The sequence below is a fragment of the Dinoponera quadriceps genome, unplaced genomic scaffold (assembly GCF_001313825.1).
Source record: "Dinoponera quadriceps isolate SergipeBrazil2010 unplaced genomic scaffold, ASM131382v1 scaffold316, whole genome shotgun sequence".
NCBI lineage: Eukaryota > Metazoa > Arthropoda > Insecta > Hymenoptera > Formicidae > Dinoponera > Dinoponera quadriceps.
In genome coordinates, this window is record NW_014554530.1 from 1,240,280 (window position 1) to 1,262,304 (window position 22,025).

General features: G+C 39.2%; 3 protein-coding genes across 6 annotated transcripts in view; 2 read left to right on the forward strand and 1 right to left on the reverse strand.

Moving 5' to 3' along the window:
* The window catches only part of LOC106751931 (protein expanded), a 43,153-nt gene extending 36,818 nt beyond the window's left edge, over positions 1–6,335 (reverse strand). Inside the window, exon 1 of the mRNA XM_014633221.1 lies at positions 6,089–6,335. The gene's annotated coding sequence lies outside the window, so the exon portion shown is untranslated. The remainder of the gene's footprint in view (positions 1–6,088) is intronic.
* A 554-nt stretch (positions 6,336–6,889) lies between these two features.
* Positions 6,890–13,967, forward strand: LOC106751916 (WD repeat-containing protein 26). Of its 4 annotated transcripts, none has more exons than XM_014633191.1 (11): positions 6,890–7,444; positions 7,920–8,171; positions 8,795–8,954; positions 9,015–9,185; positions 9,313–9,486; positions 9,652–9,837; positions 10,041–10,307; positions 10,422–10,567; positions 10,632–10,840; positions 10,936–11,130; positions 11,351–13,967. In XM_014633191.1, exons 1-11 carry the CDS (start codon positions 7,431–7,433, stop codon positions 11,449–11,451), a joined length of 1,875 nt encoding a protein of 624 aa, XP_014488677.1. In that variant the 5' UTR covers positions 6,890–7,430; the 3' UTR covers positions 11,452–13,967. The 4 variants fall into 4 exon arrangements, with proteins under 4 accessions (XP_014488677.1, XP_014488673.1, XP_014488674.1 ...); XM_014633187.1 differs by having other exon boundaries at positions 6,891–7,444; positions 9,649–9,837; positions 11,206–13,967; XM_014633188.1 differs by having other exon boundaries at positions 6,891–7,444; positions 11,206–13,967.
* A 4,108-nt stretch (positions 13,968–18,075) lies between these two features.
* On the forward strand, positions 18,076–20,550 carry LOC106751923 (thioredoxin-2). Its single transcript, XM_014633200.1, has 4 exons — positions 18,076–18,114; positions 19,354–19,470; positions 19,547–19,660; positions 19,793–20,550. Exons 1-4 carry the CDS (start codon positions 18,076–18,078, stop codon positions 19,853–19,855), a joined length of 333 nt encoding a protein of 110 aa, XP_014488686.1. The 3' UTR covers positions 19,856–20,550.
* Positions 20,551–22,025: the final 1,475 nt, after the last annotated feature.

Here is a 22,025-nt window from a genome sequence, read left to right on the forward strand (position 1 = left end):
TATATATATATATATATAGCTACCGAGACGATTTTCTGACATTGTTGACGGCAACTTTGATGGCAGGTTTTCACCCTTCGCAAGGTATTTAAATATCTACTCGTTGTGTACGGTTGGAAAATGTCTGGTGATAAAATTCAAAAATTTTCATTACATTCATTTTCATAAAGTGTTGATACTTCGTTATGATTTTTTTTCTATCATTGTTAGTTTTTCATTACAGAACATGTTAGATTGTAATATATCAATTAATTTCTCTACTTTTATGATTTTGCTTCCCCTTGTCAAAATTTAGGAGGGGCAAGCGTCCTCCAGCCTTGTGTATGGAAACGAATTCTCGCGATTCATGATCTCGTGACCGCCTATGGGAAACACAAAGGGAAGAAGAAAGAGAACAAAGTCGCAGATTCTACGCGCTATCGCCGAGGAAAATGCTTTCGTTACAGACGACACGCTTCTACGAAGCTCGAGGAGAAGCCCAGGTATTATTTGCCCACTGCAACGGCCTCCAGCTCAGCCTCGAAAGGTATTTTGCACCGGCTATATTTACGCAGAGCAAACACGCATGACCGCGCGGGCCGGACCTCGTGAGTGCGTGAGACGCACAAAAGCGGTCCATGCCGACGCGTAATATAAGGGGTAGTAACTTTACGATATCGTGGATGGCCGTTGCCCACCGACGCGTTCGTTCTATACAAAGCCACGAGAAGAAATTCGCGCGTTTGTTGTTTTTTGCGTTGCGTTATTCTCGCGGCAAATAAATTTACTTCTTGCCGTCGCGAAGAACGATATCTTCAAACTAATGTCGAAAATATCGTTCATTCTGTTCAATATTCTTTTCCCTCAATTCGTGAAAATTATTCTCGAACAATTTGAACATGATACTTATTTAAATATGTAAAATTCCTTCGTGTAAGCAAATTTTACATTCATATAACATTACATATTCTTGTTTATATATATGAGTCTTGAATTGATTTTTCTTCCCGTGTGTCAAGTGCGAACAGATAAATCAGATATCTTCACAGAGTGTATATTAAACCTTGAACTTACTCTTGAGTATATAATAACATAGCTAGAGTCAATAAAACATTGTAAGATGATAGCACAAGCAAGATATATTCATAGAAAAAAGAAATGCTGGATTCAAGTAAACACTCTGACACATTTTTACTTGGATTAAATAAATTGCATCAAATATATATTACTTAATTCGTGTAAAATTATGCTAATTATGTAATTATTTACTTAAATCTAGAATTTTATTCTGTGTATAAGGGCGATTAAATAGTATGATATTGAGCTGATAAAGAAAAGCAGAAAGCGAAAAAACGCGGTAGAATGCTATAAAAATAAAAGGGAGAGGGAGGGGAGGAAATAATGTTGATCGTAAAAAGTTAAACCGTTCGTTCTCCTCGCGCGACAAATTGGCCGGCTTTGCTCGTTCGAACGACAGGAGAATCGACTGAGTGAGAAGAGTAGGATTCCGCGAGCGGCGCATCTCACGATGCAGGAATATCGCATCTCCGACCCGGAAGTGGAGGTACATACACGATGACTAGCGACATTGTGGTCTACCGTTTCTTACGTATTAACATTCAACGTAGCGCGATAGACGTCGGCGCTGGAAAACCGTTCCGCGCCTACAATCAGGCATTTCTGTACTGTTAAGGCTGCGCCCTCGCGCGATCCTGTGCACTCTCGGTGCAGCAGCGGAGAACAGCGAGCGTTCCCATCTCGTACGTGCTCCTTCGTTACATACGAATATTTTCGCTAAAAACGCAGTATTGCGAAATAGGCAACGAGAAACTTGCGTTGGACGTTTCTCGTCTCGGACGATATATATACACGGAAAAAAATTGATCTTAAACCGAGAATAGATGTTCTCATATGTAAGCAAGAATATTATAATCTACTTGGAAGATTTATTTCTTTTTTCTTATTGTATTGATGCAAGTATTATTTGAGACTAAAAATCTATAAAGATTTATAATATTCTTGCTTATGTACGAGAATATCTATTCTGGGTTTAAGACTAATTTCTTTTTGCGCGCTAAGAAAAATGTACGTAAAAATTTATTTCTAGGATATAAGGTTTATTTCAGAGAAAAGTGAGTTTTTATAATCATTTTCTCGTCATTGCATGGAGGATACAACGTTTGCATCCTCGAAATCGATGATTTTTGCCGTACACACATGGAAAAAAATTAGTATCAATATTCAGAACTTATGTTTTCATATATAAACAAAAATATACAATCTTATGTGAGTATGAAACTTGCTTACAAGGAAGGAATTCTATGTAATTCCACTAAAACGTTTTTGTTATTTAAGAATAATTTTTATGAATTGAAAGAAATATCGATAGAAAGATAGTTTTTTTTTTCAAACTGCTACAGAGCAAGTAAACATTTTACGTTCGTGTTAAGGTCGATCCTTGTTAAAATGTTTGCGTTAAATTTGTTAAATATTCGTGTGTTAATTTAACATATTGTGTCATCTCAACATTTTGATCGTCAATATCCAATGCACATTTTACACTTCAATGTCGATTAAATGTTGGACGATTTTTTTTATTAAATTTTGACATATTTGCTGTTCAACATATTTGTGCTAAATTAACAGAAAAATTGGAGTGAACCGTTTGGGAAATTTCTTACCGTGCACAATTCTTACCTAAATGAATCGTATTTCTCTATGAAATAAACCTTACATTCCACAAATAAACTTCTCAGTACTTTTTTTCTACATAAACAAAATATATTTTATATAAAACCAAGAAGATTGTTTTACTTCAATGTAGATATTGAAGTCGGACGGAACTTGCTTGGAATAATATCTCGTTGACTCGCTTTATTCTCTCACTCTGATTAATCCACGACGGAATCAGACGCGTGCACACTCGAGGAATCGAAATTATGCATTTGCGCGCGTGAAACTCCGAGAAGACTCCTCAGGCGGTGCATAGAAGTGGGATTCCGTGCCGAATTCCATCGCGAATTACAGATCGTCTAAAGTAGGCTTTACGTTCTTCACGGTCCTCGGTTCGACGGCGCGAGCGAATGCGCGGGTGCCGCTAACACACAGACGCGCGAGCGTGCGCAGTCGCTTTGGAATGCACGCTCTCCTCTCTCGTCCCCCGAAATGGCCCTCTCTGATCCCCACCTCGCGAGGCCCTTGCGACCTCCCCTTCGCCGTGCCACGCTGCACTGTGCTCTACGTAGCGTCCGTCCGTTCTTCCCGCGCCATGCCACGCGGCGGCTTGTTCCATTCTGCAACGCGCTGTCACACGGATTAAATATGCACATGGTGTGTGTGTGTGTATGTGTGTGTGTGTACTTTGAAAGAAAAAAATGTTTTAAACCATCCATTTGTTGGACTTTCAGTGAAAAAATGTCTGAAAACTCGAATTTAATAATTGAGGACAAGTGCTGGACAGTCTCGTAGTATCCTTACGCACAACGCGGAAGATTCCACGAGAAAGTATACACAACTCGGTTTTACATGAAAAATCCCATATGATAAAATATATATACTCTATTTCCTAACGTCTTATCGAGCAATCATACTCGATAAGATTCAGATAGATATAGCATCTCATAACATGCTGATATATTTCTCTCGAAAACGGTGGTCGTTCACACGCTATCGGCTCCTTCATACTCACGTCGATATAATATTCTCGGATAAAAACCGAGATACCACCAGATATTTTACCACCGGTGATTACTAGATGAACAACAACAGGAGGCAAGGGAATAAGACCTCTCACTTTCTTCACTCGCAAAGAATACTCGTGTTTTCGTTCGAAACCGTCTCGACACTGAACGGCCGCCGGTATTTGACGCGCGAAAGCACGAGCGCGTAAACGCTTGTTCATTAACAATCAAGCACGAGAGAATTAGTGTCGATGTTACGCCACGAACGACGAAAAGCGAGGAAGGCGCTTGAGGTAATTCGCTTACCTTTCCTTCTCTCTCGCGACTGCCCTTTTGACTTTAGCGGCGTCCCCAACGGCTGATGATTTATCTCCGCGCGCGTAGGGTATCCCGGCGACGCGCGTAATCCGGTTAATCCAACGTGACACAAGAGGGACGTTTGCGCGGGTTAACCGCGCAACAGGTGGTCGTCGAAGGTAAACACTCCGAGATACGTGTATATGTGATGCACAGCACAGCACAAACTGCACAAGCCCCCGACGTTGAAATCTCGCCCTGAGATCAACTCGCGCACGCACAGTGTATCTCACGGCTATCTCGTCACAGACCGAACGGTCCCTTCGAACGGCATTCTCTCGATCGACGCGTTCCAACGAACGAAAGAGTTCCGACAACGCGTGAACAAGAAGACCGCACCCGACGTAAACGCGATCGCACTGCACCGGCGGCCGGCGAATGACTGACTGACTGCCGGCACACGCCGGCTCGAGTACCCCGTCGACTCCGGAGTACCGCCTAGCCGCGGGGTAGTAATGACCGAATATTAATTCCGCCAAGTTTCGGAAACTCGTGCGAATATTTACGCGCTGATGTCATAGATTGTTGTGAACTATAAAAATATCAGGCAAGATGAAGCAAGGGTCACGTAAATTTTCAATCGAACCTTATTGAATAAAAGTCGAATCAAATAATGTGACACGAGAATTTCCAAATTTAGTAGAACTTTAACGAAATTGAAACACAGTTTATAATATCTTGTAATATATCTTTCGGCTTGTCAAAAGATTGATTCAAAACAAGTAATTCTACCTTTGGTAGAAAGTTTAGTAAATGAGACGATAATTAAACGACTAATAATATCGTTGAATCGTGTCATTGAATTCAATTTTGATATTACAAGAGATTGAAAGAACGCCCACTGAAAGAGTTCGACCGGTTAGTTCGCCGTATAATTGAATCCCTTGATGCTAATTTAGACGAATCTTTTTATATCATAGCTACTTTTTATCATGATAACGTTGTAAATGGTTGAAACGTTCCGATAATATATAGCTAAGTGCACAATTTTATGCAAATAAATACATCCGTAATTTATTAATTTAATAAATGACTCTATTATTTTCTTTCTATTCTTTTTATAGTATAGATATGTACATAAAATGTGAATTGTACGAAGAAATGCAGATTATATGCAGATTATAAAATCGTAACGAATCTCGCAAGACTTTCGAAATAATTAATCCGAAAACTACAGATTGATTTAATTTAACTTAAACCTAACTTAACTGTCTGTATTGCCAGACGCGGTCTTGCGTCAAGCATTCGTATTTAATAAATTTATAAATAACAAAATTTCTTGAAAATAGACTGTGATGGTGTTTCTTGGACTAAGCTACTACACAGAAAGCAATCTCTTAACAATGTGTGATGTAGTTTCCAAGTTTTGGAAAATATTCGCTTTTTCCTCATTTTTCCGCGAATTCTTTCGGTTCCTTATCTTCGTTTTTAACACGTTGAGTGCCACGCGCATTTCGGAGGAAATCTCGTTCATGCCAAAAAATTAAAATTTTTTGATAAGAAATATTTAAGTATATTAATTATACGATCCTGAAATTACTTATTAAACTATATAATTTTTTTAGTTTTATATCGTACTTTACACTGTCAGTCACCGGTGACTGACATTGCCTACACGGAAAGTTCAATGTCAGTCACCGGTGACTGACGTGGCACTCAATGTGTTAACCGAACATACGTAAATTTTTCTACATGAATTTTTGTATGGGACCGAAGAAATTCGTAGAAAAATTGGAAAGAAAAGCGGGTTTTTCTGAAACTTTAAAACTAGGATGCATAAATTTGGTCAAGCGCATTCAATGTTACCCCAGACAGCACAAAATCGGGACATGTCTTTAAGATATCTGCAGAGCCTACAGTGAGAATTTAAGCCTTAAAAAATTGACCAATCACAGTCGAATATGAGGAGAAGAATAGACTGTAATTGGTCAATTTCTTAAATTCTCATTGTAGACCCCTAAAATCTACAATGTAGAGTGTGCTAAAGTAAGTTAGACGTCTTATGTCCTGACTTTTGTGCTGTTTAAATACAAAATATATAACCGGATAAAATCTGTCGCATCGATACTCACCGACTTCTCCTTCGGCAGGTCGTAGAACGTATTCGCGAATTTCAACTTCAAAAACCGCCATTGTGTGACGGATGCGACACTTTGCTCAGCAGCTCCCAGCGTTCCACGAGATTTCCGTGGCTGTTTAACAATACATGGCCAGTACAAGAAGACTTCGGCGGGCGGTCGATGTTACGGGGAGTAACGATTTGAATCTCAAGCCGTTGCTTAACCAACGCGACATTCCCGGTGACCCGTTTCGTGCAATATTCCCTTTCGACTGCTGATTCGATAACGACATTCGTTACGGTAAACGCGCGAAACTCACGATGAAACTTCCGATAATTCACGAGCAAGACTCACCTTCGACGAGGCTGAAATCGCGGCTCCATCGTCCATCTTGCAACGATTGCGACTCTCGAACTGATCGATAGTATCGATATGCGCGATCGAGAGAGGTTATCGTAAAGTATTCAAATAAAAAGTCAGAAAAAGATCGCAACACTTATATACTTAATAATAAATTTCGGAACGTTATTCTAGACGTTCCTTGCTTATTGGGAAATATGCGAATAAAGTGTGCATGAAATAATATGAAATAATCCTATCCTACGGGAAGAGATTCCTCAATCGATCTAAAAATAGGTAAGTCCGCGTCAGTGTGACTAATATATCTCGCGAACGTAACAACGGGACGGGAGAAACAAAAAATACGTCAACGACATCGCGCGGTCACAAAGCGACACAGGAGGAGTCGTGAGCAACCGTGGCGAAATGATCGACCGGTACGTGACAACGTAGGGGACGCGACGGTCGCTGGCTATCCGCAAAGGAGAGTACGGCGTGACGTAAACGACGATCCAAACAAGTATCAGCTGTGTTGCAGTCATTGTTCCCTGGCTCGTCATCCGTTTCGTGCGAACGGCTTCGCTTCTCTGTGTTCTCCGTATTATCTCCGTTATCGAGTGGAAGGACATCGGGGGAAGACGGCGGTAGTGAGGACCGCACGGGACACGCGACGAGTCGTGCGAGCGCTTTTAGGTTCCGGGCACAGCAAGTGGCGAGAAGAAAAAAAAAAGAGGGGAGGCCAGGACGGGATCTTTTCGTACTCTTAACGCAATCGTGGCTGCGTGTGTGCTCCGGAGCCCCCGACCCCAGCCCCGGCCGCCGACCACCGACGATAACCACCCACGGGAGACAATAATCGTGTGAAAAACGGGGCGGTACGCGCATAAGCCTGGCCTCGAGCGGCGAGTCGGACGACGGTGGACTCGCTCCGCCACCGTGCAAAAGGTCCCGTAGTAGTTCTCAGCCGGCTAGCGCACCACCAGCGGACGAGAACCACTCTTCCTCCAGCCTGGACATGGATAATTATCGGTAACGTGTAACCTCCCCTCCCTTCCTCTCTCTCTCTGTCGACCCCCTACTTTCTGTCTGTCTCTCTCTCTCTCTCTCTCTCCTCGCGTTCTGTCTTTGTCACCTTTTCTCTCCTTCAGACTCTCTTAAAATACGCGATCTTTTGACACGCGAGTGTACTGACAGAGTGACGGAATTTTGACTTTTTTTTTTCGCTTGCATCATCGTCCTTGAATTTTCCCGTGCGTGATGATTTCCGAATTCGCCTGTTTCGTCCCATGTGTGTCATGTCCTTCACGATTTTCTTGTTTATTTAGCTTTTCGCTTTGGCCCTCTCTTTTCTATTCCGTTCGTCAATTTCTTTTCCCTTTCTCCACCTAATATATACAGCTCAAGTTATGACGAGGAAACATATCTACGGAAATTGGATGTACCGATTGATATGTCATTGTGTATCGTGGCATTGTCAATATTGCCATCATGGATAACATTCCAGTTTGCGCTACAGCTTAATGCAGCAGCAAGCCGCCAACAGTGGAGTATCCTCCGGACTACAACAAAATGGAGACACGGCAGATTCTGGTGGGTCGCAGATTTCCAATGGCAATTTGTTACCGGAAACAGATAACGATGTCAGTGGTGTGAACGGGGAAGCAAATCCGAGTTCGGGACCTCCAAAGATAATGGACAAAACTAACCAGGATATTGTGAGACTCATCGGGCAACACTTGAAGACAGTTGGTTTAGAGTATGTAGCATTGTTTTTCTCAATACACACTAATGAAACCAATCTTGTTTAGCGATGAAAGGTAACCTACTATTTCCATAGTGTAGTATTAGAACGTAAATCATTAGCTATTATTACAATGAGCATCATATGAGGGCATTACATAGTAATCATTGCTGGAGATATATAATAGCAACTAAGTATGACTTTGTAATATTGTTGCAGTTTGCATTCTAATCTTGGTAGGCTATGGAGATAGGAGGAGGATGGAGTAGGTCATTTTTCTTGATTACTGTAGCCATTTCTTTATTGGGATTTCATAGTTAGTCTTTATTATTGATATCTTTGTTCACGCACGTACGTACGTATCAAACTATTCGGATCTCATCCCGCATGGTGGGAGGAAGCTAATTATAGAACTTTGATATACATCTGCCAGTTATATTTACTTACTTTATAACAGCAGGCAGAATTGAAATTACTTTGGTTCATTTTACGCATTTAGAATAACATCACAGTTATAAAGTGTTTTGCAAAACACTTTAGTAACAATGTATGCGCGACACATTCGTTGTTACACGCGATAAGATTGTGTGTGCTGCGGTACAACAGCAATGTAACGGGAGTGTAAATACCACTTTCAGTCGTACCGCGGACCTGCTCATGCAGGAATCAGGATGCCGACTAGATCATCCCGCCGCAGCGAAATTTAGACAGCATGTTATGGATGGCGATTGGACCAAAGCGGATCACGACCTCAATGAACTCAAGTCTTTTCTAAACAGTGCGAACCAGAGTTTAGTGGTGAGTCTTGGATCTCCGCGCACGATAGTGAAACAATTTCACCGATGTTTCTCCGCGCAGGAGATGAAGTTCTTACTGCTGGAACAGAAATATTTGGAATACTTGGAAGAGGGCAAAGTACTGGAAGCATTGCAAGTACTGCGCAACGAGCTTACACCTTTGGGCCATAATACCGGTCGTGTTCATCAGTTGTCCGCATTTATGATGTGCAGTGGACGAGATGAACTACAGGTACACCTTGGATTAAAATGTTCGAATTATTAGCTGGTTCATAGAGAAAACGAACAACAATAATGATCAAACGCGCGTCATTCTCGATTAACAACATCATCATCTACGAATGGCTGTTTCTCAACAGACACGCGCAGGCTGGGATGGCAAAGGACCAGCCTCTAGGGCTGCGCTTATGGACAGATTGCAAAGATACCTGCCGCCCTCCATTATGTTACCACCGCGCCGACTTCATTCTTTGCTTTGCCAAGCCGTGGAAATGCAAAATCAACAATGCACGTATCATATAACGCATACGCAGGTAATTCTAAATCATTTTCTTTATACAATATCTCGCGGTACTGTGACACGGCACGCACGCACATATACACATGCGCGCGCGCGTGTGTGTGCACAGGTAAAATTGTGATTATTTCTTGGAAAGAAAGACGGAATGAAATTATCGTTAATATTCCTTCTAAAGCAGACGAGTCTGGAAAATGCCTCTCTGCTTGTGGATCACAGTTGTAGCAAGGAAGAGTTTCCGTGCCATACCATACAGGTACTCAATGACCATTGCGACGAAGTTTGGTATTGTAAATTCTCACCGGACGGTCTCAAACTCGCCACAGGTTCTAAGGATATGACCGTAATTGTATGGGATGTAGATCCAGTAAGTATATCGCAGTGTACCGCACCTCGGGGGAAAAAGAACGTTTCTTCGTTTATAAAAATCAGCCGAGAAACATTCCCGACTGTAACGATTAAGAAATGAAATTGCGTCTGTTTCGAAAGAAGACAAGAAGCGATTCTTTCTCTCTTCGGAGAGAGAGCAAGTGCGTAATCGATGAACACTTATCCGAATATGACGTGTAGGAAACGCTGAAAGTAACGCATAGAAAAACACTCGAAGGACATACGTACGGTGTAGCGCTAATTGCTTGGAGCCCCGATAGCACTCACCTGATCGCTTGTGGTCCCGAAGATTGTCCCGAATTATGGCTCTGGAATGTCGACACGCCCGATTGCGAATTGCGTGTGAAATTAACTCAGAGCACGGACGACTCGTTGACGGCCTGCGCATGGCATCGTGATTCGAACAAGTTCGTCGCGGGAGGTCTTCGTGGTCAATTCTACCAATGTGTACGTGTGAATCTTTCGAGACTGATATATTAACAGGATGTGTGTTTACCGAATGATATCCGATTTTTTTTTGTTTTTTGGAAAATTGGATTATTTTTTTTTTTCTCTCTCTAGGATATGGATGGCAATGTCTCGGAGACATGGGAAGGAATAAGAGTAAAATGTTTGTGGTGTCGGAACGATGGCAAGACCGTATTAGCAGCCGACTCGCATCATCGAATTCGCGGATACAACTTCGACGATTTGTGCGATTTCACAATGTATGTCCTTTACACGATGCTTGGGAGATTTCGATTGCCTTGATAACTTTCAAATTGGTTGTAGATTACAAGAGGATCACCCCGTCATGTCATTTAGCGTAAACAAAACGGACCGACTCGCGTTACTTAACGTAGCGAATCAAGGCGTGCACCTTTGGGACTTGCACGACAGATGCCTGGTGAGGCGTTTCCAAGGTGTCACCCAAGGACACTTTACCATTCACAGCTGTTTCGGTGGAGTTAATCAAGATTTCATTGCGTCTGGCAGTGAAGGTTTGTCGTGATGAAGAAAGAATTCTTACAAATCTTATGTTCCGTACAAAAAGGGGGAAATGCCCTCGTAATAATATCTCTCTGTTTCGTCGCAGACAATAAAGTATACGTGTGGCATATCAAAAGAGAACAGCCTATAGCGACTCTCATAGGGCACAGCAGAACGGTCAATTGTGTCTCGTGGAATCCGGTTTATCACCAAATGATGGCTTCCGTGTCGGATGATTGTTCAGTAAGGATATGGGGCCCAAGATCAGCTTGTCCGGAAGGATCCGATTACGATAAGGCCGGTGAGACGAGCTTCCTACTAGTTTAGAGAGAAATTGCTCCCTTCTCGCTTATGTACTTTTCGTCGTCGTTTTCAGCGCTCGAAGCCCCCCCTTCAAATATAGACATCTGGCGCGCGATGGTGTCGTAGCGAACTACAGCGCATCAGTGTTCCCATGACCTCATGGTGTTCAAAAGACTGTCGTGTTGATTGTCATATTGACATTTTTCTGCCTTCTGCAGTTGCCCTTCTATACCTCACTACTGTCGCTCTTAGCCACCATCCAACGCGTACGGAGATAATAGGAGGGATGTATATGTTAGCAACAACTGCTAACCATTAAAAAGAAAAAAAAAACCGAAGCCAACCATCGAGTGTAATTTTCACATTTGTGCATATATACTTTCTGTTTCATATTATCTTACGGATTTTATATACATCATGGAATTCGTTGTGTTATCTCGATTGAAAACGTTGAGTGATTTAATTACGAGAACTAATAATCGAGAATACGGTATAATACGGTATAATATAATAAAGTAATGTTATACGGCAGAGTAGAAAATGAAGAAAATTCCGTCTTAGAGAATTGGTGTCTAAAGATAAAATTATATCCAACAAACGGCGACATATTGTGCATGGAACGAATCCACATAATAATCTTGGAACAGTATCGTAGCGATATTACGTTTTGACGGGGATTTTGTCAGATTTGACTCTAATTGTACTGATAAGCACTGTAAAAAGATACAACAGTCTCGGGTCTCGAGTTTTATTCTAAATTGTTCACATCTCGATTAGTGACGTATGCATTGTTTTAATGTGTTATATTTTGCAGTTTTTCTCAAGAGACTATAAATTTTCAAGTATGTATTGTAATCTCGCAAGGGATTGTCTCTTGAATTCGTAAAATATTCAGTGGAGAAATAAAAATGTTGCTGCGTTTTCAGTGCAACAAACTACAGAGTTTAAAAAGCGATATCTGTAAATGTGCGAAATGTTTTTTTTTCTCTTCTATTTGTTCGAGCATTTATAAAGAGAAACGCAAGAAAAAAAATTTTTTTTGGTTACAATTGCGTGACTTGCACGAATCATCCAGTCCAGATCGAGTACGCTCTGAGTCTTATCGATACCATACCAGCAGCTTGTTCACAATTTGCTATGAATATTATGAAATGTAATCCGAATATGCATCGCGACCACATAAGGCCATTACTGGTTCTTGCGAGTCGAATGGAAAACACTCAACGGAGGAATGACAATTTTGCTGTTTCTCGTGGTACCACGCTAGCTTCAGAGAAATGAATGAGTGTATTTTCCCATGTTATGTATCTTTTCTCAAGTAGAACTTTAAGACCGATGTTACTTTCTTGGCAACATGAGATCCCGGCTGAGTACACCTGTGTCGATTAGTCCTCGATGTCGTTACCCTTCTTTGATTTTATGAATTCGCTTTCTCGGTGTTTTATGATTAGCGTTCCGAGAAACCAATAGCTTTCTACATATTGTTCCGCTCTATTTGGTCACGAGAGTCCGAATGCTACTTGGAACATTCTTGTCCTTCGCTATTCATTTAAAATATTTTATCAATATTCAATATAAAAAGAAATACGAAAGAACATTGGCCTTTTTTCCAACCAGAGTTTCCGAATTTAGTATTATCAGGAAATTGTGGACAGCGCATACACGCAAGTTATATATCTGTATCTTGAGCGCAGAGAAAAAGATCCACGTCTTCTTCATTTACGATAAGTCTTCAAATTTACAAATATTTCAAAATTTGTGTGTATGCATGTATCTGTGTGTGTAACATATATGTATACGCTATAAATTGATTGATAATATTTTTTAACTAATCTTTTTTACATAACATTTTATGAGTATATGTAAAGGAACGAAATTTATGGCTGAGTCTGAGGAATTTTTAGAATTTCTGAGATATTTACAAATTCTAAGACTTTTATAAGTGAAAATTGAAGAGATGGACAAATGGGATTGGTCCTTTTTCTTCCGAGGTACAAATACATATCTGTACTGTAAAGTTTATGTATTTCATATACACGTATATATTATATATTCGCTTTACGTTTCAAAGTACTCATGGTAAAATCCTGAATATATTTTATCCCAACACAGACGGTATCGATATTACTTGATATGTACTAGTTTCCTCGATTGTAGCAATTCTCTACAGATATGCGTGATAAATCCACGATTTTTAGAAATACTAACAATTTCAATTAATTTAAATGCCGAAATGACTGCGAAAATAACACGCTTATGTATTGAATTTGGCTTTGTCTCTTGGCGTCTCTTAGGGAACTGTACGAATAGTGAAACAGATGAATAGTGAATCTGGTAGATCGTGCAAATCGCACAAGTGGATCTCACCATTCGTGTAGTACTCTCGTGACTGCCGCAAGCAAGATCTTTAACTAATGGACCGCCGCACACTATTATTATTGTTATTAATATTATTTTTTATTATAATTATATATTATGTACATCATATTAGGCTATATATATGTATAATTTTTTTTTCTTTTCAGTCAAGCATTTAAAGTGAAGAACGAAAATGTTTTTAAGTGAAATTTAATTTATTTGTGTGTATTTAAACAATCTGTGGAATGACATACATAGGTAATGGTCGGACAACTGCGAATGTTGTACTCGTCTTATTAACTGCCATGAATTGAAGGATGTAACGTGCTATCTCTTTTCTGTCACTTATAACTTGACAATTGGTTATGCTAGGTGCGTTAAACGGTACACTTACTAGAACGAAGATTTAGTGTGGTAACGATATCCAAAAAGGAAATTACTAGATTTGCCTTGTTTTTTTTTTTTTTTTTTTTTTTANAAAATAGTTTCTCGATCATAAAGATTACGCGCGAAAGCAAAACCGGGACTGGAGGAATGAAATTGTGGAAAAGATGTGTAACTTGGGACGCAATGGCAATTAACGGGATGAGTATATTGAGGTGAAAACACATGGAAAAGGTTCAATTTATTTTACTGTCCGAGAAGCCTGAGAATATCGAGAGACGTAGGATATACCTATATATGTAAACTTGTACAAACAAAAGAAAAGAATAATAATACCTTTGCAACATGTACAACTATTAAACACATTTACATGCAAAGAAAACTTTTGTAGTTGGTGATCCTAACAGGAAATAACGTAATGTCAGTCATTATTATCATTTGCATTTTAGCAAGATTTACCTCTGGTGCCTTAGCACTTTACGATCCGTACGAAAAGCAAACCTCTCGCGTAACTCGGAACGTTATTTCACTCGTGACGGATTCCTGGGTGTAGCGAAATTGTACAGTAACAATCCCAACAGGCTATATATCTTCATAAGTATATCCTTCAAAATTCACTCGTACTTGATCTTACGCATTCTTACGTTAGCTCGACGATACACACGTTAATAAACTTCAACTAGGTACTACGAACCCCCCACTATTGTAACGTTGAATGTTGAATTGTCCATTTGTCATATAAGTATTTGTATATCTACCGTTGTACGATACTCTGAGAAAGAGAGAAAGCAATAATAATAGCTTCCGAAATTTTTAATTTTCATAGATAATTGTGCAAGTGGTTGTGTATAATTAAGGACGGAAGAGTGTATTACTACACGGTCAAATATCTCGAATTATCATTGGACAAATAAAGGCAAAAGTTCTCAATTGTACTTTTAACTTTGTGACAAAGTTGCATGGAACTGCGTTTGCATGTAAGACAGACTGTACCAAGTGACTAATCGCGGTTTCTTTCAGCCGCAGGTTCTTTTCAAAGTGAATTTGATGTCGATTTTCTCTTGGCGAAAACATGTAGCTCTCTTTGTCAACCTGTCTACGCCGCGAGTACAAAAGAATACTTTCGAACGCTTCTTTCGTCGATCGGTGCTTTTTTGATAAAGAACCTTAATATTGGCCGAAGAATTTTTTTTTCAAAGAAACTTCGAGTGACGTTGAACGTTCTCTACGATATAATCGATTTAGTTTAGTAACGGCACGCTTGTATTTTGGCTGTAAACGAGGAAAACAGATTTTCAAGTCACTTTTCAAACAAATAAATTCTAACGATACGCAGACGTTTTATCACATACATCTTTTTAACATAGGTAGTGAAGACAGTATATTTTAAGATAATCGATTATGATAGAGTATCTGCTTATATATACGATAGAATGATTACAAAGTTTTATAGAACGGTATAAAGCTACGTAAGTAATACGAAATATTCTACAAAGAATAAAACACATATAAAAAGTGTATATCAATATACCTTACTTTCGTGCAATCGTTAGTTCTTACTTCATTTTCTGCATCTAAATTAAAAAAAAGTAATTATATATATATATATGAAAACTACCAAATCAAGTGTCGATATATAGCGATTATATCAATATCAATAGTTTACATTAATAAGTTAATATCGAACCATGTTCTTCTCTCTCCTACATAATGTATAACTACTATTATTATTTTCTTAATTGGTTATTGCAAGTTCGTTATTTTATATAAAATTAGCACTTCTGAGAAAAATGCAACTTGACAGAAACTAGAGCTTTCTTATCAAGCGCATTCTTGAGTAATTGGCTTAAAATTGTACCAAACAGGTTTCAAAAATTGCATTTGTAAATAAAAAAAATCACATATATATAAAATGTGTATAGTACTCAATCAGTACTACGACGCTTATACTAATAAGTTGTCCAATCACCGCCGCTGTCAATTATTGCCTGACATCTTCGAGGCATACTTTCCACCAATGTTGCGGCATACTCTCGAGGTAAAGATCACCATATCGAACGAATATGTCGAGTCAATTGTTTCACTGTGTAAACTTTTTTTTCGCATAGCTTCGTCCTTATTAATCTCCAGACATTTTCAATAGGATTTACGTCTGGTGACTGTGGTGGCCAATCTAACGTTTCAATGTTATTTTCTTCTTTCCATTGACAGCAAGGACAACTCCGATGATTGTCGTCCTCTTGAAAAATACAGTCTTGACTTTGAAACCATTTTTCAGCGGATGGTATCAATGCTAAATTTCAACCATCCTTTTGGCAGCTAAATTCTCCGTAAATAGAGATAACGTGCCAAATCCTTGGCTTGATATGCAGCCCCAGGCATGCATCTTTATCGGCCGTTTCACCGTCCGCTGGAGAAGTTTGTCCGACCGCTAGTATTTTGTATCCAGAAAAAGGATTCATCGGAGAAAATAACTTTCTTCCAATCACGATTAATATTTTCACGCGCCCAAGCGATTCTTCTCGCACCATGTTTTTCTGAGAAAAGCGGTTTCTTCGTTGCGCTTCGGTGTTTGAGGTTAGAAGCTCGTACACGAGTTCGAATACTCGGAAGTGACAAATCAATACACGTTTTTTTCAGTATGGGTTGTCCTTGACGTAGCGACAGTCGAAGATTTGTAGAAAATAGCTGTATAATCTGTTCATCCTCTTCCTTCGATGTTTTCTGCGCCTTACCGCGGTCTGGCAGATCATCAACAGTGTTTGTTATTTTATACCGCTTTATCCACTTATTCACAAATGATTTTGACTTTTTTATACATTTTGCGGCCGCATCCCCGCGACATTTTTGGCCCTTTCGTACAAAGAAAAACAGCTTCGAATCTTTTGGCGTATACGGCACTCATCTTTAAACACGTTGCTCCCTAACGAAAGTCGGGCAATGACTGGGACCCTCTTTAATGCGTCGAAGGGAAAGAGCCCTTCTGTTGAAAAGTTTTCGAAAATAACGATTTTTCAAGAAACGAGTTTGCCCGGTCATATCAGACTGTAAAAATAAACTTTAAATTAAATACCTAACGTATCCCCTATTCAAGTTTAATTAAACATGAATTTGTTGAAAAGGAACACAAATATTATGTCCGAGATTAACTTAAAATTAATCAACACTGAAATAAAAATTTGTGTTAACACATGTTGAATATCGATAGAATGCTGAAATAATACAAACATTGATATTAAATTAACATATGTTAAAAATTTAACACGAAAATGTCAACAAGATTTTCACGCAAAACTTATTGTGCAAATTTAGGTAACCTGCTTAATATAGTAACTTGGCAAAGAGAAAACAATATGTGATTTTAATATCATTCTGTTAGTTTATTTCGTACAAATGCATTACAAACTACTCGAGAATTATGTAAATATTTCAACGGCGACGGGAAGACTAAATTTTTCCATTTCGAATAGTTATCTATTAACGACACATTGCCAATTGATTCGCCATAAATGCCATTAAACTAACAATGAATGGTGGGAAATTTCAATTAACACGATCGATTAAGAAGAATCGAAGTTCAGCGTTTCTCAAACCATTCATCACCATTTTGCGTTTGCACTGCTTTCAAGACCAAATGGATATCACGAGTGCTGACGTCAAGTCACGTATGAATAATAAACATAGGAAAAATGTCGTTTCGTTCACGAAGAATTGTGAAAGGAGAGGACGAAGGAAGTGGCTTTTCGCTCAATAAGAACGCGTAAAGGAAGCCGATCGATCGCGCATCTAAAGAACGTCATCACTGCACGCTCTTCGTATTATGGATCCACCGTTGGCGGACCTTGCGGCCGCAATTGGGAATCGTTAAAGGGATGTGGTGGGTGAGAACCGCTGCTGGGAAGAACGCGCCGCTGGAAGATCGCATACTTACGCACTATTTTCCTTATATTACGACACATTACGCTACGAGGAAACGTCAGGCAAACTCGGCTGGTCCTCTCTCATCCGGTAATTTACGGCCAAGTGGACGTCGCACTGCGTCGCCGCTCCCGCCATTGCTGCGCTGCGCGCCATTGGTGCGCGCCGTTACGAGGCAGCCGGTTGGTCGGAAACGATTAGTCGCAGTCGAATTCTCGTGGTGCGAGCTCGTCCCGACGATCCTTGTCTCGTTGTTTGCCAGAAGAAAGCAGAGTACTTCAAAATGGTCCACGAAGGAGAGGTGTGCCTTGTTCAGAACTCGGTGAGTAATTGGCTTTCTCGGCACACGAGGCGTTTTTCACGAAATAGGACCACGTAAAAGAGAGATAATCTTGGGCGTGTGAAAAGGCCCCCAATGTTGCCAGATGCCGATCGCGCCAACTTGAAGAGATAGCGTTATCGCGACAAAGTTGTCGGTGACGTGTAACGGAGAAAGGCGAGACGGTCACGACGATATTGATTTTCGCCGACGTTCCTTTTCAGAGAGATTTACGATTCAATCGTATCACTTTGGAAAGGGCACGGTGATTAACAGCAACGATGCCGGCCGTCTGGCAACACTGCGCGGCGTGAATCGTCGTCACACTTTTTCGCGAAATCGTCCCCGACCTTGGAGGCATCGATTCCGTCCCTTTCGCCCGAGCGGAGCGCGTTACACACACGTCAGTCGCAAACAATGCCGGTTACACCATCGTCCGCGATCGTATCAGGAGAATGACGCCTGGATGTTTTTTTCACCGGCGTGACGAATGCGATTGTTAATACGCGCCCGTAATGCGGAGGATCAAACGTTTCTCTCCTTATCGCTTGTAAATGACGTCAACACCCAGTAAGCGAGAAATATTAAATCAATCTTGTGAAACATTGATTTAGATCAACATAATTGTTCTTCTTAGCTGCACTGCTTAACTAGTGCAATCAGTTGAAGTGAGACAAGTATAGGTTTTCTCAACTCATTGCACCAGTCATTCAGCAATTAAAAAGGCCAAATATTTTCTAAATCTTTTTATAAAATCTGTTATTTAATAATGTAATATTCCTAAATATTATAGTGTAAAAATATTACTTTTAATGTTAGATATGTACAACTACATATTTGAAAAAAGGTTACAAAATATCATTGTAATAACTTTGTATTCATAATTTCATGCTTACTTGATATACACCCTATTACATCAATTAAGCCGCCGACGGAACAAAATTTCCTGTTCAGAGAATGTTTTCGTTTGGATTACAAAGTTTTTAAGACTTTGGTAATTGAAGACTCTGTTGTACTGAGTTGTTGGGTTGCGCATCTTTGGATACAATGTCATTTAGGCGAATTAACTTGGTATCTTTAGAGTGGCTGCCATCATTACTTTATCAGTAATGATTACTCATCTTTGCTGTTTTCTTTTTCACATGCCTGCTACTGTTAGCATATGTTATAACAGCTGATATTTAGCAAACAAAAATGTTTTCTCAAGGACTCGTGTGTCATCAACATAATTCAATTTTATAGGAAGACTTGGTTAGCAAGTTGGAGAAAGCAGGTGACAAGTTGGTAGTTATTGACTTCTTCGCTGTGTGGTGTGGACCATGCAAGATGATTGGACCAAAAATGGAGGAATTGGCAAAGGTATTTATTATATCATATTGATGTTAAATCGAATTGTTACATTGTCAATATAATTATACATTTATGTGTAATATAGGATATGGAAGATGTTGTCTTTCTCAAAGTTGATGTGGATGAATGTGAAGAAATTGCTGCGGAATATAAAATAACCAGCATGCCTACATTTGTTTTTATCAAAAACAGCAAAGTGGTATGTATCCAATTTGAAGTAAATCGACAAGTTTGATTAATTGAATATTAGACACTCGTATTGATAATACAAGTGGCTATACACACACACACACACACAGTTGTTAAAATAATTCCCATTCTTTTTTTTCAGCTGGAGACCTTTTCTGGCGCAAATTTCGATAAACTTAAAAATACAATTCTAAAGCATAAGTAAATCATTCTGTCACAGTTGTTTAAATATATTTTTAAGCAAGATTACCTACTTAATTAGCTTACCGTTTTACACAAACAATACATAAAGAGGAATAGCTCTTTGAATATGAGCAAAGTTTTATTTTATCTTGCTTTGTGCACATTGAAAGAAACTTAAAGCAAAGTCGGGTTTACCGCGAAAAAAAGGGTGTAATCAGCTTATAAATATATATATATATATAAACAATATGTTGAGTAAACAAAAGAACAGTTTATAATATTTAGATATAACGAGTTATGTCTAATATATATAGCAAATTTATCCACAACTGCGAATATTTAACACGTAACATACTGCGACAAAATTGAAGTTACGATATCGCTAAGCGTGTTATACCAATAGAGATCATGCTATGCTACAATTTGCACGATTAAATATGCATTTATAAATGTGTATATTTTATATTCGTTATCTGCTATTTCACGAATACCGTTTACTCGATATTGCTGAAGAATTGAAAAAATTTCTTAAAAATCAAGTACTTTTTGAGCAGTGAATTTGACTAATGTATAAAATCGAAGGAAGAACGGGAATATGTGTCACATGTGAGAGCATAAAGTAAGACCCTGTAATTTGCGAAATCCAGAAATGTGGTAATGTTGGATTATTCAAATGTAGACACCGGATAAAGAGCAATAAAATTAGTACGAAACAAAGAGTGCTTTATATGTTACAAAAGAGATCGGTAAATGTTTAGAAGTACTATTCCACTGAAGACTGTGTTTTTTGATAGTAATCGATAAAACAATATTTATACCTCTATGGTTCTAATTTTTCAGTCTTAATTTTCTTGTATTAAAGCGTCTGTAACTAATATATTGCTCTATTACTTATGCCTACACATTGTATATGTAATTTGACAGACCATCTACTGCGCGTCAATTCATAGGTTCGCATCATTTCTGCGTGTTCCGAAACAAAAAACTGTCGCAACCGTTCTGCGACCGAATGAACGATATTCGTTTAAAGTTTTCTCTTTAAAACGCCTGTATTATATTGTCGAATCAAATAATTTTCCACTCTGAAAACTCAACTGAAAGACGAAATTTGAAATTGAGCGATCCCTATTTTTCGTTTAACTCGAAATATCTTGGCGAAAATTAACGACGACATTAATACAGCTAATGTGGTTAAAAACTAGAGACTTCAAGTTTTAAAGTGCTTCTTAAACGATCTCCAGAGCACCATTTTTACGAAAGTTATGTCCAACTTCGCCCATGTTTTTTTTATTATAATGGATAGCATGTCTGGCCTTGAGTCATACTACTTGAAAAGTGGAAGTGCGACCGGCTTTATCGTTTAATCATATCGCGACCTCGGTTTCTCGTTAAGTATGGTGGCGACTCGTAGCGGAGATTCTGGAACTAAATTACGGAAATAACGGGTCTAATAATTCCGTTATTTCTGTACTGGGTATATTATTAATATAACGGGTTTACAGAATTATTAGACCCGTTATTTCCGTAATTTAGTTCCAGAATCTCCGCTACGAGTCGCCACTATATTTAACGAGAAACCGAGGTTGTAATATGGCTAAACGATGGAGCCGGGCGTACTTTCTATTTTTCAAGTAGTATGACTCAAGGGCTGGTCAGACGTACTTTCCATTGTAATGAAACATAGGCGAAATTCAACAGGCTGCAACTTTTGCAATAAGTGTGTACATACAATTTGTTTCTTCTATTACTTCGCATGGACAAATCAAATAATAAGATAGTTTTGTTTTTACAGGTTGACTAATGCAAACTCTTGTATTTCTTGTCGTTCGAGATAAAAGTTAACGAACCCCGATAAAGGAAAGCGACAAAGCACGCGATTGTCGGTAAAACAGTGCGTCAAGAAGCAAAGAGACAAAAGTAGAAAACAAGACGCGCATTGTGAGTTAACTCCCCCCCCCGTCAGCGGAAAAATCGAAAAAATCCCTGGAATGTGAAAAAAAACCTTTTCTTCACGTTTCTTACGAATGAAACCAAAGGCGGAAAAAGAATCGGAATTTTCTTTAAAACCATGACTACTACATTTGGCGATTCAAAGTGAAGTAGATACATACAAACGCTTTCCATACGCTCGACAGTGATGCACTGTGAGGGAAAATCCTACGTCCGATTTAACTAACGCTTTCCCTCACAGT

Bases quoted from the DNA above. Each gene is read 5' to 3' on its own strand.
- LOC106751923 (XM_014633200.1), top strand. From the start codon at position 18,076: ATGGTCCACGAAGGAGAGGTGTGCCTTGTTCAGAACTCG. The intron at 18,115-19,353 runs GTGAGTAATTGG...TCAATTTTATAG, and splicing joins TGTGCCTTGTTCAGAACTCG to GAAGACTTGGTTAGCAAGTT. The intron at 19,471-19,546 runs GTATTTATTATA...TGTGTAATATAG, and splicing joins AAATGGAGGAATTGGCAAAG to GATATGGAAGATGTTGTCTT.
- LOC106751916 (XM_014633191.1), top strand. The intron at 9,838-10,040 runs GTAAGTATATCG...TATGACGTGTAG, and splicing joins TTGTATGGGATGTAGATCCA to GAAACGCTGAAAGTAACGCA. The intron at 11,131-11,350 runs GTGAGACGAGCT...TGCCTTCTGCAG, and splicing joins ATCCGATTACGATAAGGCCG to TTGCCCTTCTATACCTCACT.